The sequence below is a fragment of the Myotis daubentonii genome, chromosome 1 (assembly GCF_963259705.1).
Source record: "Myotis daubentonii chromosome 1, mMyoDau2.1, whole genome shotgun sequence".
Lineage (NCBI taxonomy): Eukaryota > Metazoa > Chordata > Mammalia > Chiroptera > Vespertilionidae > Myotis > Myotis daubentonii.
The window spans coordinates 63,591,234-63,610,524 of record NC_081840.1 but is presented as its reverse complement, the minus strand read 5'-3'; the positions used below and the strand labels follow the sequence as shown (position 1 = coordinate 63,610,524).

At 37.3% G+C, this 19,291-nt stretch overlaps 1 protein-coding gene across 3 annotated transcripts in view; it reads left to right on the top strand.

Moving 5' to 3' along the window:
• Positions 1–19,291, top strand: part of GOLM2 (golgi membrane protein 2) — a 98,244-nt gene that overhangs the window by 73,535 nt on the left and 5,418 nt on the right. For 2 of the 3 annotated variants that reach the window (XM_059702761.1, XM_059702751.1), the window contains one exon: positions 15,815–15,982. The exons of the other annotated variant lie outside the window; for it this stretch is intronic. In XM_059702761.1, coding sequence (XP_059558744.1) covers positions 15,815–15,982 — 168 coding nt within the window. The remainder of the gene's footprint in view (positions 1–15,814; positions 15,983–19,291) is intronic. 3 annotated transcript variants of the gene reach the window in all.

The window sequence follows — 19,291 nt, the reverse complement described above, 5'->3', positions numbered from 1 at the left end:
TTGACAATAAATTTGAAAATAGATCAAATGGATAATTTTCTGTAAAATTATTAATTACCAAAATTGGTTCAAGAAGATTTGAAAACCTGAGTAAACCAATAACCATTAAGTTGAATAGGTAATCAAAAGTCTCACCTCACCCCAAACGACACACTGCTAAGATGACACAAATTAACAATATCAAGAATGTAGCATCAATGTAGATCCTACAAATAGTACTATTAGAGAATATTACATGAGGTATTATGAATTAGTGCCAAAATATTTGAAAATTTAGAAGAAATAGATAATATCCTTTAAGAAGATATGGAAAATCTGAATAGTTTCATGTCTATTTAAGATATTGAATCTATAATTTAAAACCTTTCCTTAATTAAATTTTCATGCCCAAATAATTTTGCTGGTGAATTATTCCAAGCATTTAAGAAGAAATACACCAATTTAATGTAAACTCTTCCGCAGAATTGAAAAGGAGGAATCACTTCCTAATTCATTTTATGAAGCCAGGATAAATTGGATAGCAAAACTAAGGATATTATGAGAAAGGAAAGTCATACTACAGTCCCTTTTAACATAGATATAAAAATCTTAAATAAAATATTAGCAAATCAAATCCACAAATAGCTAAATATGATATACATGATGATTATGTTGAATTTATTCTGAAAATGCAAGGTTATTTAATCTTTAAAAATCAGTCTATGTATGTAATTCACCACTTTAACAAAATATATGAGAAAAAAATCAAATAGTAATCTCCATAGACCTGCATTTGAGGAAAATCAGTGTGTATTCATGATAATCAATAAACTAAACAAACTGGGATTAGAAAGTAATTTCTTTAACCTGATAGAAAGTATCTACAAAAATCCTAAAACAAACATCATACTTAATTGTGAACTATCAAAAGCTTTCTCCCTGAATTTCCAGAAGACTGGCCCTATTATCACTTCCATTCATCTTTTCACTGTAGGCACTAGTCAGTGAAATAAAGTGCCAGAAAAGGAAGTAAACAGTATATAGATTGGAAAGGAAGAAAGAAACTAATAAACTGATATTATTTACAGACATCATTTGATATGTAGAAAAGTCAAAACAATCTACAAACTTAAATGTATTTAACAGAATTATTAGATATGAGGTTAATATAAAAATTAATTGTATTTTTAAATATATTTTATTGAAATTTTACAGAGAGGAAGAGAGAGGGATAGAGAGTTAGAAACATCAATGAGAGAGAAACATCAGCTGCCTCCTGCACACCCTCTACTGGGGATGTGCCTTCAACCAAGTACATGCCCTTGACCGGAATCAAACCTGGGACCCTTCAGTCCATAGGCTGACGCTCTATCCACTGAGCCAAACCGGTTAGGGCAATTAATTATATTTTTATGCCACAAAAAATATATAAAGTGAAATTTTAACATAGAAACTATTTTAACAGCATAAAATGCATCAGGTCCTTGAAAAAAAATCTTACAAAATAGTCACAAGAACCTCTCTAAACTACAAAATATTGTCATAAATTAGATAATAGGTAAAGAAGTTTGTGTTCATAGATTTATTCTTCTCAGACTGATCTAGAATTTCAATGTTTATCTCGTTTATAATCCCAGCAGCATTGGGGGAGGAGGTGGAATTTTGATAAGCTGACTAAAATTTGTATGGAAATAAAAGGACTAAGAATAGTCAGGACAATCTATAAGAAGAACAAAACTTAGCAACTTCCACTATCAGATATCAAGACTTATAAAACTATTGATAAAGTAATTAAGACAATGTGATATTGGCACAAAAATAGACAGATGGAACAATGGGACAGAATAGGGAATCCAGAAACTGTTGACATATTTATGGTCACTTGGTTTATGACAAAGTTGATACTGCAGTGCAGTTGGGGAAAGAATAGTCTTTTCAATAAATAGTACAGGGTCAGTTGAATAGCCAAATGGAAAAATATTAACCCTGCTCCCCTATATCACATAATACACAGAATTAAATTCAAGACAGGTTTAAAATTAAAAGCTAATAGAACTTGTAGAAGAAAACAGTATCTTCATGATGTGGAGTAAGCAAAGATTTTTTTTTTTAATTAAATCTTTATTGTTCAGATTATTACATTTGTTCCTCTTTTCCTCCCCATAACTCCCCTCCTCCCAGTTCCCGCCCCACCCTCCGCCCTCACTCCCCACCCACTGTCCTCATCCATAGGTGCACGATTTTTGTCCAGTCTCTTCCCACCTCTCCCACACCCCTTGCCCCCCCAAGAATAGTCAGTCCATTCCCTTTCTATGTCTCTGATTCTATTATAATCACCAGTTCATTCTGTTCATCAGATTATTTATTCACTTGATTTTTAGATTCACTTGTTGATAGATGCATATTTGTTGTTCATAATTTGTATCTTTACCTTTTCCTTCTTCTTCCTCTTCTTAAAGGATACCTTTCAGCATTTCATATAATACTGGCTTGGTGGTGATGAACTCCTTTAGCTTTTCCTTATCTGTGAAGCTCTTTATCTGACCTTCAGTTCTGAATGATAGCTTTGCTGGATAAAGTAATCTTGGTTGTAGGTTCTTGGTATTCATCACTTTGAATATTTCTTGCCACTCCCTTCTGGCCTGCAAAGTTTCTGTTGAGAAATCCGCTGACAGTCATAAGGGTATTCCCTTGTAGGTAATGAGTTTCTTTCTCTTGCTGCTTTTAAGATTCTCTCTTTGTCTTTTGCTCTTGGCATTTTAATTATGATGTGTCTTGGTGTGGTCCTCTTTGGATTCCTTTTGTTTGGGGTTCTCTGCGCTTCTTGGACCTGTAAGTCTATTTCTTTCACCAGGTGGGGGAAGTTTTCTGTCATTATTTCTTCAAATAGGTTTTCAATATCTTGCTCTCTCTCATCCTCTGGCACCCCTATAATTCTGTTGTTGGTATGCTTGAAGCTGTCCCAGAGGCTCCTTACACTATCTTCGTATTTTCGGATTCTTTTTTCATTTTGCTTTTCTGGTTGGGTGTTTTTTGCTTCTTCGCATTTCAAATCTTTGACTTGATTCTTGCGACCCTCTGGTCTGCTGTTGGGAGTCTGTATAATATTCTTTATTTCAGTCAGTGTATGCTTAATTTCTAATTGGTTCTTTATCACAACATCGAGGGTCTCATTAGATTCCTTGAGGATCTCACTACATTTATCGGCAGTTTCTAGAAAATTATTGAAAGATCTTAAAAGTGTGGTTTTGAGCTCTATATCATCCATTTATGACATTTGCGTCCTGTTTCTTTGTCTCCGCATTTTTTTGTGTTTTCTTGGTGCACCCCCTAGTGGTCTTTGTGCGCAGTCTTGTTGTAGTTAAGCCTTGATTGTTGTAGGTAATACTAGGGGGGATTTTCCCTCATGCCAAGTGGCTGTGAGAACCAGCTGTGTCTGCAGTGAGAGAACTTCTATCCTCTAGGGAGGTGCGAATCTAGCCTTTGCCTGAGGCTATCCGGCAAATTCCTCTGTGCAGGGCTTGGGTGGGGTGGGTCCCAGGGGATCTATAGGGCGGGCCGAGCGAGCAGTTATGGCTGCTCTCAGTCCCGTCCCCAGGGGCTCTGCCTCTCAGAGTCCCAGCAACTGCTGCAAACCTTGGAGAGCAAGCTGCCTTCGAGTTCCAACTGAAGCCAGACAGTCCCGCTTCTCCCCTTTGAGTCTGGGTCCCTAGTGACTCACCCGGATCTGGAGCTCAGAGTCTGAGACTCCCTCCCGATTGAAACAGACAACCGCGCCCTCAGCCGCCAGCTGCTCCGCACACACTCCACACCTTAGTATTTGACTTCAGCACTGCGCCTCCTCTGAGTCTCGGTATGCTATTCTCTTTCCTCCTAGTTGTAGAACTTCCACTCAGCCAGCCTTCCTGTGGTTCTGGGTGATGTCCGTTCCGTCTTTTAGTTGTACTTTTGAAGTGGTTGTTCGAGGCAGCAAACTCCAGCGTTAACCTTTGCCGCCATCTTGGTTTCTCCGCAAAGATTTATTAAACCAGATATCAGATGCCCTTCCTGCCAAAGAAAGCTAACCATAAATGGGAAAAAAATGATAAATTGGAATGTATTAAAATTAAGAACTTTTACTAATTAAAAGATTAATTAGAGTGAGAAGATGTACATAACCTATGACGTAGAACCTAATGTGTATCTACAAATACTCTAATGGTATGAGAATGGATAAATCTGGCATATACCATAATTACAATGGAATCATGTAGGATTTAAAAAGAATGAATTCTAGGAATATATCCCAAGAAACTAGAAACACCAATCAGAAAGGATAATGCACCCCTATGTTCATAGAGGCCCAATTTACCATAGCTAAGATTTGGAAACAGCCTAAGTGCCCATCAGCAGATGAATGGATTACAAAACTATGGTACATCTATACAATGGAATACTATGCTGTGGTAAAAAAAAAAAAAAAAAAGGAAGGAATTTTTACCATTTGCAACAGCATGGATGGAACTGGAGAGCATTATGCTAAATGATATAAGCCAGTCAGAGAAAGATAAATATCACATGAGCTCACTCATTTGTGGAATATAATGAACAACATAAACTGATGAACAAAAACAGATCCAGAGACAGAGAAGCATTGATCAGACCGTCAAACCTCAGAGGGAAGGTAGGGGAGGGTGTAGGTAAGGGGGAGAGATCAACCAAAGGACTTGTATGCATGCATATAGGCCTAACCAATGGACACAGACACCAGGGGGGTGAGAGCATGAGTGGGGAGGTGGTGGTGGTGGGGGGCAACGGGGCAATAAGGACACATGTTATACCTTAATCAATAAAGGGAAAAAAAATGAATAAAGCCACATTTGACAACATGAATACATATCAAAAGTAGAATGTGGAAGGAATAAAGCATGTTGCAGAATAGATACAAGATGATGCTGTGTTGGGGGTCCCAAGACCACCCTCAGGCTTAATGACTCAGTAGAAGGGCTCATAGGACACAAAAGAGTAGTTATACTCACAGTTACAGTTTAGTACAGTGAAAGGACACAGATTAAAATCAGCAAATGGAAAAGACTCATGGGGCAAGGTCCAGGAGAAAGCAGACACGGGCTTCCAGGAGTTCCAGTGGAGTTGCGTGGAAATGTGTTTGATTTTCCCAGTAAAGATTTGTGACAACACATGTTCAGTGTTGCCAACCAGGGAAGCTCATTTGATCCTTAGTATCCAGGGTTTTTATTGGGGGTTAGTTATATAGTACCCCCATCTAGTCATATGGTGCCCAAATGACTGGGCTTTGCTCTCAGACTCTAGCCCTCCCCTGTCCACCTAGCAAAAACAAATATTCACCATCAATTTGTTAGGATAAATTTATCCAATCAAACTGGTATACTATGGCCCAAAACCTCAGTCTTATAAAGTCACCTATCAGGCATAAGTACTTAGTTATCTGTCAGAATCCAGTCAAAGGCCAATTTTGAAGACAAGCATTTCTTTGAAATGTGCAGAGTTTGAGCACACCAGGCATGCTGAATTAACTCTTTCCTGGCAAGATGCCATATATTCAAAGTTCAAAAGCCTGTCGATCGATACATAAATCTTCATAGGCATGCTTAATGCCCAATTTAAGTTAGAGGTTACCTTTGGGATAGGAAGAGATTACTAAGGAGAGGTACCCAGGGAACTTTAATTGTATCTGTAATGTTTAATTTAATTTGAGAGTTCTGAAACAAATATAGCAAAGTAAAAATTTGATAAAGCCCTCGATTATAGGAACATGAATGTTATATTCTCCATACTTCTCTGTATATCTGAAAATATTTAATAAAAAATAGAAAAATTTTAAACTTTTATAAAATGTAAGTCATAGTGCTACACTAAAAAGAGATTTTTGCAAAATATTTGAAGAAATGGTTGGTTCTATTCTTAATGTATTGCAATATTATTTTGAGAAGACATTTTCTTGATATGGATTCAGAAAGGCAGTCAGTCAAACTTAGTACATAAGAATTTGTTGCCGAAACCGGTTTGGCTCAGTGGATAGAGCGTTGGCCTGTGGACTGAAAGGTCCCAGGTTCGATTCCGGTCAAGGGCATGTACCTGGGTTGCGGGCATATCCCCAGTGGGAGATGTGCAGGAGGCAGCTGATCGATGTTTCTAACTCTCTATCTCCCTCCCTTCCTCTCTGTAAAAAATCAATAAAATATATATTAAAAAAAAAAGAATTTGTTCAATACATTATAGCCTTGTTTATTTTGAATGTTAAAGAATATTTGAATACTGAAATGCAGTGTCTGAGTACTTAATGTAATAAGGTTAATGTAGTTGTCATACATATGTAATGTGTGCCTGGTATTACTTCTCCAAAAATTAGCAAATTACTTTCCACCTCAGGCCCTTATCCTATGCTAATGCTAAGGCTTAGTCCAGTAAGTGTGGTGTAAGATAAAAGGGATAGGCAAGGAGAAAACTATTTGACCTTGAAGGAATCAAATTGTGTGCTTTCTTTCCCATCTTTCTTCCCTCCATTGAATTAATCTTAAGGGGAAAAAAATAACAAAAAGACAACTGTGGATTATATCAAGAAGTGGAAAGACAAGCTGAACCTCTCTGCATTGGAAATGGGAGATAGTCAAATTGTTCAGATAGTATTAGCCATAATTTCTTAGCTACCATGCTTCTTTCATTTCCTCTGTTTCTCTTTACCTTCCTTAAGTCCATTCAATTAACAAATTTCTCCCTGTGCCTATTACATGGAGGGCCTATACCCTGAGATGCAAAATAAGTATGGTCTTTTTGCCCCAAAAATGTTCCTGGTAATGAAATAAAAATAAACAGTTCAAAAGCCAGACAGTAGTTTTCCCTATATAGTTTTTTGTGAGAAATGCCTGCAGTAACATTTCTGTCACAGTTTGTACACCCCACTCCCCTCCCAGCACTCATGACTCTAACTCATGTCTCAGCAGATTAAGTTTTCACATGTCATGGAACCTCAGGATAATCAAAATGTAGGTATTAAATTTAATAATGCAGGAGTCAGTTGAATGTGTTCATTGCCAAATGAATGGTACAAGTAGATAGTACCAGTAGATGAAGGCTAGAAAAAGAGGTTGCCTCCTTTAGAGTAAAATTTCCTTTCTTTTTCCTCTCTAGAGGTATAATGAAGTCAGATTAATTCATATTGTTTATAAAAGTGGTAATATATTGCCGAAACCGGTTTGGCTCAATGGATAGAGCGTCGGCCTGCGGACTGAAAGGTCCCAGGTTCGATTCCGGTCAAGGGCATGTGCCTGGGTTGCGGGCACATCCCCAGTAGGAGATGTGCAGGAGGCGGCTGATCGATGTTTCTCTCCCATCGATGTTTCTAACTCTCATCTCTCTCTCCCTTCCTCTCTGTAAAAAATCAATAAAATATATTTTTAAAAAAAGTGGTAATATATTAAAAGAATGACATGAAAAATATAAACCTCTTTTTAATAGAATAGTTGAGAAATTGAAACCCATTCATGAACCTTGAGCTAATGAAGCAAAAAAGTATATAATTAATCTTGCTTTGACTTTAGTACATAATTGCAATATACTGTTCAGGTCTCTTGACTGAAATGCCCTTTTATGATTGAGAAATGTTCTAATTATCTGTCATTGTCCTTTAATTTTCTACATTGTCCTTTAATAATGCTTCAGAGATGGTCTAATATTTAATTCCTGAAATTCATAGTCTGATATTTAAGGTGTTTTAAAGAATATCTGTCATTCTATATGAAGGTCTGTTGTGTTGTTTAAAGTGAGCTGAAGTGTATCAACAATCTCTTATGACTTGTTTTTCCAACTTGATACTGCCTGAAGGCTTTGAATAGCTAGTGTGTATGTTGCTTCTTTGTGTTTTCATGTTTAAACTGTTGGATGAAGCTATCTTGTTACTGATAGTCTCTAAGTTAATCATTTACAACCAGCCACCAGGGTGAAAATAATACTCAAGTTCACAATTGAATTCTGCTACAATATAAGGAAAGCTACCCAAACTAAATATAATTACTGTATTGCTCCTCTAGCTGGGCACAGCTTTAACATTGTGGTTATTGAGAGACAGAACTGAATTTAAAATATTTAAATAGGTAAAATGTCCCAGACAGCGTGGCTCAGTGGTTGAGCATCAGACTATGAACTAGGGGGTCATGGTTTGATTCCTGGTCAGGATACATGCCCAGTTGCAGACTTAATCCCCAGTGTGGGGCATGCGGGAGGCAGCCAATCAGTGATTCTCTCTCATCTGTTTTTCTTTCCCTCTCTCCTCCTCTCTGAAATAAATAAAAATATATTTTAAAATAAATAAATAAGTAAAATGCTTCAGAGATAGTCTAATATTTCATTCCTGTTGAAACACATCACAGATTTATATCATCATAGGTAACTTTACCCTCATTACTTCCTTTTTCCTTTCTTAAATATAGTTATTCTCCAGGATCATACCTTTGACTTATAGCTGTTTTCTTTAAATAATTATTTCCAAGGAGAAATTATGTTCTCATTGTTTAACCTATTATCTTTACATTTATGAGTCTTAAATCTACACATCTAGCCCTTACTTCACACCTAGAGTCTAGTTAGCTCCATATATGTAACTATAAAATATTTTCATTTGGCTCTTTTACTCTAACCCTAAGCTCAGTATACCTAAAGTAACATTTGCTTTCCCATACATTTCCAATTATTACATTTTGGGTGTAGGCACCATTATTTTTAGTTTCCAGGCTAGGATTATAGAAACATTCCTTGACTCTTTCACTTTGTTGTGCCATATTTTCAATTTGTCATTTTTAAATGTATTTGATTCACCTGTTCTTAACATTTCCTCTGATATCTTCCTAGTTTAACTACTATAGTTTCTTACCTGACTAGACCCTGGAGATGCTGTGGTGCATAAGATTAGATTCCTGATGTCTGTTTCAAAGAAATCGTGACAACTGCCTATTGCTTACATAAAGTTCAGACTTCCTCTATCAAATAGAAACCAATGGTAACAAGTCTCCACATTCAGATGTCTTTTCTAGAGCATTGTTGTTACAGCACACATAGCATCACTTTCTAATTATTTGTTTGCATATTTGTCTCCCTTACTACTTTGAGTTACTGGAGATAGAGATTATAAGTACATTTTTGTATAGTTGTGCCTAGCATGATATCTGTCACACACATCAGTTAATCTTTGTTGAGTGGATGGATTAAAAGCATAATAGATACTTTTATATACTTTGTCATTCAAGACCCATATAAACAAAATCATAAATGAGAGAGAAGCCACCACAGATATTATAGATATAGAAAGATCACTCTAGAACAGGGGTAGGCAAACTTTTTGACTCGAGGGCCACAATGGGTTCTTAAACTGGACCGGAGGGCCGGAACAAAAGCATGGATGGAGTGTTTGTGTGAACTAATATAAATTCAAAGTAAACATCATTACATAAAAGGGTACGGTCTTTTTTTTCAGTAGTTTTATTCATTTCAAACGGGCCGTAGTTTGCCCATGGCTGCTCTAGAATATGATAAAAGACTATATGCCACCAAATTCAATAATCTAGAAGAAATGGATAAGTTCCTAGATTTATATAACCTTCCTAGACTAAATCATGAAGAACTGGGAAATCTAAATAGACCAATCGGCAGTGAGGAAATTGAAACAACCATCAAAAACCTCCCAAAAAATAAAAGTCCAGGACCAGATGGCTTCACCAGTGAATTCTACCAAACATTCAAGGAAGATTTAAAAACTATCCTTCTCAACCTCTTCCAAAAAATTAAAGAAGAGGCAATACTTCTTAACACATTCTATGAGGCCAATATAACCCTGATACCAAAAACCTGGCAAAGATAACACAAAAAAAGAAAACTACAGACCAATATCTCTGATGAATAAAGATGCAAAAACCCTAAACAAAATACTAGCAAATTGAATACAAAACTACATCCAAAAAATAATACATCACAAATAGTAGAGTTCATTCTAGGATGGTTTAAGATACCCAAATCAATCAATGTAATACACCACATTAACAAAAGATAGGATAAAAATTATATGATCTTATCAGTAGATACAGGAAACAGCATTTAATAAGATCCAACATCCATTTATGATTAAAACACTCAATACAATAGGAATAGAAGGAAGGTACCTCAACATATTAAAGTCCATCTATGATAAACCCTCAGCTAATATCAAACTCAATGGTGAAAAACTGAAAGCTTTTCCTCTAAGATCAGGAACAAGACAAGGATGTCCACTCTCACCACTCTTATTCAACATAGTGCTGGAAGCCCTGGCCAGAGCAATAAGGCAAGCGAAATAAGTAAAAAGCATCCAGATAGGGAGGGTAAAAGTTAAACTGTCACTTTTTGCAGATGGCATGATTCTATATATAAAAAAAACCCAAGACTCCACAAAAAACAAACTAAACAAAAAACCCTATTAAAAACAATAAATACAATCAAGTGCAAGATACAAAATCAGTGTGGAAAAATGTATTGCCTTCCTGTATACTAACAACAAAACTTCAAAAAAAGAAATGAAAAAAGCAATTCCTTTTGCAATTTCAACCAAAAGAATAAAATATCTAGGAATAAACTTAACAAAGAATGTGAAAGACCTAAATAATGAAAAGTACAAAGCATTCTTAAAAGAAGTTGAAAAAGACACAACAAAATGGAAAAATATTCATGTTCATGGATTGGAAGTCTCAACATGGTTAAAATGGCCATTTTACCCAAAGCAATATACAGATTTAATGCAATCCCATAAAAATCCCAATGCTATTTTTTAAAGAAATATTAGGAGAAATCATTAGATTTGTATGGAACCACAAAAGACTCCAGATAGCCAAAGCAATCCTGAGAAAAAAGAACAAAGCTGGAGTTATCACATTGCCTGACTTCAAATTATACTACAAAGCTATGATAATCAAAATAGCATGGTATTGGGAGAAAAACTGACACACAGATCAATGGAACAGACTGGAGAGCCCAGCTATAAAACCACATGTATATGGACAGATAATTTTTGACAAAGGAGCCAGAAGCACACAATGGAGTGAAAAGAGTTCTTCAATAAATGTTGCTAGGAGAAATGAAAAGTCACATGCAAATGAATGAAACTGGATTACCAAAATTAATTCAAAATGTATAAAAGACCTGAATATAAGACCCAAAACAATAAATTACATAGAAGAAAGTATAGGTACTAAACTTATGGACCTTGGTCATAGAGAACATTTTATGAACTTACCCCAAAGGCAAGGGAAGTAAAGGCAAAGATAAATGAATGGGACTATATCAAACTAAAAAGCTTCTGCACAGCAAAAGAAGCTGACAACAAAACAAAGAAGCAGCCAGCCAGGTGGGAGATGATATTTGCAAATAGTAGCTCCAACAAAGTATTTAATTTCCAAAACAGATAACTCATAAAACTCAACACTAAACAAACAAACTACCCAATCCAAATGTGGGCAGAGGACCTGGAAATACCCCTCTCCCAAGAAGACATCAAACAGCCAATAGATATATGAAAACATGTTCAACCTCACTGGCAATTAGGGAAATGTAAATCAAAACTACAATGAGCCAAGTTTTGCTCAGTCGATAGAACATCAGCCTCAGGACTGAAGGATTGCAAGTTTGATTCCCTCTTAAGGGCAAATACCTCAGTTGCAGGCTCGATCCCCAGCAGGGCACTTGCAGGAGGCAACCAATTGATGTGTCTCTCTCACATCAATGTTTCTCTCTCTGTGTCTCTCCCCCTCCATTCCACTCCCTCTAAAAATCAATGGAAAAATATCCTTGGGTGAGGATTCAAACACACACACACACACACACACACGCACACACACACACACAATACACACACAGAGAAATTAAAAAAACACTACAATGAGATACCACCTTACACTTGTTAGAGTGGCCATTATCAACAAGACTAGAGGCCCAGTGCACGAATTCGTGCATCAGTGGGTCCCTTGGCCTGGCCTGCAGGATTGGGCTGAAACCGGCTCTCCAACATCCCTTGAGGGGTCCCACCGGTGCACGATTGGGGCTAGGGAGGGATGCAGGAGGTTGGCCAGCTAGGGAGGGTCCACAGGAGGGCTCCAGGGCATATCTAGCCCATCTTGCTCAGTCTCAATTGGCCGGACTCCAGCAGCAAGCTAACCTACCAGTTGGAGTGTCTGCTCCCTGGTGGTCAGTGCACATCATAGCAACTGGTCAATCGGTCAACTGTCTGCCCCCTGGTTGTCAGTGCACGTCATAGTGAGTGGTTGAGCAGCCTTAGCATATCTACACTAATAAAAGAGAAAAATGGTAATTGGCATACGACGATACCCATTTCATTGGCTAATCAGGGCTATATGCAAATTAACTGCCAACTAAGATTGGCAGTTAACTGCCAACTAAGATTGGCAGTAAAGGAAACAGCCTAAGTGCCCATCAGTAGATGAATGGATTAGAAAACTGTGGTACATCTACATGATGGAATACTATGCTGCTGTAAAAAGGAAGGAACTCTTACCATTTGCAACGTCATGGATGGAACTGGAGAGCATTATGCTAAGTGAAATAAGCCAGTCAATAAAGGAAAAATACCACATGATCTCACTCATTCATGGACAATAGAGACCATTATAAACTTTTGAACAATAATAGATACAGAGGCAGAGCTGCCTCAAACAGATTGTCAAACTGCAGCGGGAAGGCCGGGGAGGGTTGGGGGGCAGGAGGTAGGGGGGTAAGAGATCAACTAAAGGACTTGTATGCATGCATATAAGCATAACCAATGGACATAAGACACTGGGTGATAGGGGAGACTAGGGGACTGTCTAGGGCGGGGGGATAAAATGGATACATATGTAATACCCTTTGTAATACTTTAAGCAATAAAAAAACAAAAACAAACAAAAAAAAATACAAAAAAAAAGAAAAAAAAAAAAAAGATTGGCAGTAAACTGCCAACAAGATGGTGGTTAATTTGCATATGTAGGCACAATGCAGGGAGGCGAAAGGGAAAGCAGGAAGAAGCCCCCTGCCACTGACAGTGATCGGAAACCCAGGGGGGAGCTAAGAGCTGGGGGGCAGGGCAAAGGCGGCCCTGGGGCCGCCTTTGCCCTGCCCCCCAGCCATGATCGGAGAATCAGGTGCCTTTTCCGCCCTGGCCAGTGATAGCAGGAAGTAGGGGTGGAGCCAGCGATGGGAGCTGGGCACTGTCGAAGCTGGCAGTCCCAGGAGCTAGGGGCCCCTTGCCTGGGCCTAAAGCGAAGCCCACAATCGCGGGGCCGCTGCCGCTGCGGGTCCCCGCTGCCCGGGCCGGACGCCTAGGCCAGAGGCGTCAGGCCTGGGCAAGGGGCCGATCCTGCGATTGGAGGGTGATGGGGGTCAACGCCTGAGGGCTCCCAGTATGTGAGAGGGGGCAGGCTGGGCTGAGGTACAATCCCCCCCGCCCCACACCCAGTGCACGAATTTCGTGCACCGGGCCCCTAGTCATTAGTATATTATGCTTTGATTGGTTGAACGGATGACCGGACATTTAGCATATTAGGCTTTTATTATATAGGACAAGCAATAAGTGTTGGGGAGGTTGTGGATAAAAGGGAACCCTCATTCACTGCTGGTGGGAATGTAGACTGGTACTGTCACTCTGGAAAGCAGTCTGGCAGTTCCTCAAAAAATTAGGAATAGAGCTAAAATACAACCCAGCAATCCCTCTCCTGGGTATATACCAGAAAACTCGAAATCATGTATTTGCAAAGATATATGCATCCCTATATTCATTGCAGCATTATTTAAATAGAATTGGGATTTTTATGGGATTACATGCTTGGCCAAGACATGGCAACAACCAAAGTGTCCTGTGATAGAAGACTGGATGAAGAAGACGTGGTACATGTGCACAATGGAATACTACTCAGCCATAAGACGGGATGAAATGACGCCATTTGCAACATGGATGGACTTTGAAAACCTATGCTAAGTGAAATATTAGTCAGTCAGAAAAAGCTAAGAACTATATGATTTCGCTCAGATGTGGGATATAAGACTGAAACTCGTGAATACAAACAGCAGCGTGGTGATTGCTAGAGGGAAGCGGGTAGTGGGAGAAGAGGCTCCTAATATATGGGGATGGGAGAAGATTTGACTTTAGGTGGTGGGCACATGGAATAACATATTGATCTTGTAACATAGAGACCTACACCTGAACCTACATGTTCATGTGGACCAGTGTCACCCCTATAAATTTAATAAGTACATTTTAAAGAGAAAGAAATATATTGGCCTGATGATGTGTTGAACCATCTATAGAATTAGCCAATACCTCCATATTTTTCTTTTCATTTGCACTTAACCTTTCTTTCCAAGCAGAGGAAGTTTTTTTTTCTGATTGTCTCATTGCAATGTAAATTTTTATAGTATAATTCCAAAAATTTTAGACCTATTACCGAAAGTTGTTATAATTTTTTTTTGAAGTCTTCAATTCCTACACCATGAGGAAGTTAATGTCATATTTTAGGGATTGGAACAAAATTTGTTTTGTGGTGCTTAAATTTAATGCCAAAGTAGAGTAGAGTTTAACTTGTGTTTGTGAGTCAGATCTTAGTTTGTCTAACATTTTTATTTTCACTGCCTGGTTGTTAATAGCTTTCTAGTGTAGGTGTTATATCTGTTGCTCTTCTTGTTTTCTAGTTGTTATTAATGTGTACAATATCACAGCTTCATGTAGGTCAACTTTCTTAAGTTTCTTCTACTATTGACTTTTAGGAAATGGGAAAGAGTAAGTCATAATAATTGGGTTGTTTTTTCAAAACACATACCACTAGGGATTCTCATAAGTTTACTCTCTCTGCCATCCCTCCTTGGAAATCAATACATGCCTATAGTGAATCACTGTTACTGGAGGAACTTAAGATAGTTCTCAGGCTCGGCCAGTGTGGCTCAGTCATTGAGTGTTGACCCATGAACCAAGAGGTCACCAGGTTGTGGGTTTGATCTCCAGTAGGGGGCATGCGGGAGGCAGCCGATTGATGTTTCTCTTTCATCTCATTGATGTTTCTATCCCTCTTTCTTCCTCTCTCTCTAAAATCAATAAAAACATATTTTTTTTAAAAAAAGTTCTCAGGTGTGTCAGTTTCTCTTAGTATCAAAAAAAAAAAAAGTCTGCGTAGTTGTTTATTTTTAAGTGAAAAAGTTGCCAAAATTATTCAGGAAAGTGCTATTTCATAAAGCAATAAATGACTGCAAATTTCAAATATGCATTTTATCTAGTAATAAAAGTATTCTCTTAAAGTGTTAAATTAGACAAATACTTATATCAGAGAAGTCCTTGGTTATTAGGAAAACAATCCTGAATATGGTACCCTTTTCTTTAAGAAAACATTATAACCTTACTAAAATTAAAACAAAAGAAAATTTTTTTAAAAAAAATATGTTTTTATTGATTTTTAGAGAAAGCGGAAGGGAGAGGGAAAGAGAGATACTCAACAATGAGAGAGACTCATGCATTAGCTTCTTCCTGCACACCCCTCACTGGGGATGTGCCTTGACCAGGAATCGAACTGGTGACCTCTTGGTTATGAGTTGACACTCAACCACTGAGCCACACAAAACTTCTTAAATAAAAATTATTTTCTGTTTTCATTCTTATTTCCTTTTGTCTTGAATAACTTTCACAAAATATATCTGTATAACCAGTGTTGTGAAAGTTCCCAGGTTTCACTTGACTACTTTCTGATCTGCCTTCAGTACAGGTCCCTCCCTTCTTTTCTTCTCTTTTTACTCTGGAATTAATCCTCTACCTACTTCACAGGCCGATTCTTTGATGAGAATGAATCCCCTGTTGATCCGCAGCATGGCTCTAAACTGGCGGATTATAATGGGGATGATGGTAACGTAGGTGAGTATGAGGCAGACAAGCAGGCTGAGCTGGCTTACAATGAGGAAGAAGATGGTGATGGTGGAGAGGAAGACGTCCAAGGTGAGCGTGGGCCTGGCTTCCATGCTGTGACCATGAAACCCACCAATCCAATTTGGTTGAATTTGTGTAGAATTTTCCCACTTATTAGTAGCAGTACAGTCTTAATACAAAGAGGTTCAGTGCAGTTTTTCAATTGTATTTTGAAAACAATTTTATGATAGTGGTATTAATAAACTTATAAATAAATTATTTTAATTGTTATCAATTGTAGTTATATGTGTTATTGATATAGACACAATTTGAAACTCAGAATCTTGAGAAATTTTAGAATTAAATTGTTTAAAATGGTCCTAGACAAGTACTCCCAGAAAATAATTCCCCTTTTCAGTTTCTCATCTGAAAGCATTTCAGTTATTCTAGGTACAAATATTGATCAGACAGCCTTTTTATTATCAGGGAAGCTGTAAAGGAAATAGTCTCCTCTACACTGAAGATAAAATTATTTTACTACTGAATCAGCATAGAAAGTTCTGAGGTTTAAAATTTATTTTTAACAATCAGTTTGTGAAGATTTATCTGTTTTATGTTTAATACACAGATTCAACATATTTTCCTTGTTAACTGTGTTACTTCTGAGCTTTTAATTTAGTGAAAGTTCAGAATCTACCTGTGTGCATGCAGCCCTGCCCATGCATGCATATTAGTGTGTGTTGCTTCTTTGCAAGTGTGAAGGCCTGTTTTCTGCCTGCTTACATCACTTAGTAGTATTTGTGGAGCTTTTCTTTTTTCTATAAAAGTTGATTATAAAGTTAATGTGTGTGTTTTAGATTTTATAATATTATGCATGCAATATTTTCCCAATGTAACTGTCTTGATTTACTCCTTAACTCTTTTTAAGGTAATTAAATTTTATTTAGGTTCATAACAAGAGTTCTGATAAAACTCATAAGAAAATGTAGTTGTCCTAGAATACTACATATTTAATAGAAAAAAGGAAACAAAAGACTCTGACTTCCTCCTAGGCACTGTTTTGATAGCCCATTCTAGTTTTAGAAGAATGGTTATTGGGAATAGAAAGAGATTACTAATTGTTAATAGTTAAGGATTTGTTAATAAGAACCCACTTTTTGGTCTTTTGAATAAATTATACTCACTTCTTCTATACTCTTATCCATTTTCATAAATCTTACCATTTTTTCTTACTACTTTTGTGATTTGTTTGAGTTATACTTATTTGCAGTTATTTATAATGTTGAATTACATATATTTATATCATATCACCAATTAGAATGTAAGCCCTTAGAGGGCAGGAATTTTCATTTATTTTGCCTTCTATTTTGTTTGTATCTTTTTCTGCCTTCATATTCCTCCCCACCACCCATAGTTTTTAGCACACATAGGGTGCTCAGTAAATGTTGTTAACTAATACTTTTATCCTTTTCTCATTTAATTTTTATTCTTATAACTGTGACTAGAGTAATAACCCTTTAACTTACTTCTGGTCTTAATAAGCTTGCTTGGTTTACACTTTAAACATTTCTAGTTTTCTTTCAGAAGGGCTTCTGTCTCAGATAATTTTAGGTTTTCATTAGAACAATTAATTTCAACTATAATTGAAAATCATTTCTTATATTTTGGCTGTCTTAAAGGTAATGACTTTTATCACAAAACTTCAGTTTAATATTTTTGTCCATAGCAGGTACATTTCTCTTCATCGCCTTCTCTCTCTCTCTCTCTTTCCAGTACCCTTCTTTCTCTCCTACCCTCAGTTCTCATTGCCACTGTCCACTGTAGGTCCTCATTACCCTCATGCTGCCTGCCTTTACTTTCACAAGAAAATTAATCTATTGATTCTAAGGAATATAAATAAAGAAATGACCTAGGATGATATCCTCAGTGAAGTAGGGAGGGGATTGGTCAATTTTTGGGTTGGTTCATTTGCAAGTGAATTTTACTTGAGCTGGGGTTTGCCATTTAACATTTTTATCCCATTTGGGGGTTCACTAATGATAGCAGCCGAGGAAAGGGCAGCTACCAAGGGGACTCTCTTATTATAGGGAACAGAAAGATGCAAGAACAGCAACTCCAGCAAATAAAGAGGAATAAGTTTGGGTGAGATGACAAAAAAGAAATATGGGAGACCCAAATAATTTTAAACATTTTCATGATTAAAAATGTTTCATGTTTATAATTTTTAGGTATAGTATTAATTGATCAAAAAGTGTGGGGAGGAAATTGTGGCTATTCCCTAATTAAGTTTGAATACTTGGAATTTAAAAGTATTTCTTCATAGCTTCGTTGTAGAAATAATGGTTGAGTTCCCAGCCCAGTTTGTACATGTAGCCAAAGCAGGCAGTAGAGTGGAAAAACACATTAGCCTGAGAGTTAGGAGATCAGCTGTGTATTGCTTTTCAAGTCACTTAAACTCTCTGGGCCAAAATTTATTAATCTGTAATGTGAGAGTACTTAACAAGTGTTCTTCTCAGTGCTAAAATGCTGTGGTTACATTCACAGTGGAATCACTACATATAACACAAGTATTATGGGAAATGTGTTTCAGATTTTAGCATGCCTGAAGTACATCTTTTCCCAAACTCAGGGAAGAAAATGGAAACTACTCCAGCCATCAAGACTCTGCAACTAGAGATATCAAAACAAGGTTCTAGCCATAGGAACTCTTCTCTGCTCTCTCTAATATTAGGAGGAGTTTTCCCTTGTATACCTAGTATTAGAGATTCCAGCTGCAGGACTGAGATTTGGGCTTCAGCTCTGACTTTGGTCTCCAAAACACTCTGGCTTTGGTCTCCAAAACTCTGGTTTATAAAATTCAGATTTGGGTAGCATCTCTACCAATAGAGAGCTGAAGGGTTCCAGTTTTATCTCTGATGCCTGTTCATATGTATTGATCATTTGAGTCAACACTGTATACATAGTGTTTTCTTATAGAATTAAGTGAAGCCTAATTTTCCTGTGTTTACAGTCCTGGTTTATTTTGGCTTTTAGTTCCTGGTTTCCTGAAGCATCCTAAAAGAAATATTTTATTTACATTAGTGTAAAAATATTTTTCCTGCCGAAACCGGTTTGGCTCAGTGGATGGAGCGTCGGCCTGCGGACTGAAAGGTCCCAGGTTCGATTCCGGTCAAGGGCATGTACCTGGGTTGCGGGCACATCCCCAGTAGGAGATGTGCAGGAGGCAGCTGGTCGATGTTTCTCTCTCATCGATGTTTCTAACTCTCTATCTCTCTCCTTTCTTCTCTGTAAAAAATCAATAAAATATATTAAAAAAAAAAAGAAAAAAAAAAGAAAACTCTTAAAAAATATATATTTTTCCTGACTTCTTAAAGATCTACTTTGGAAAGACTGCACATC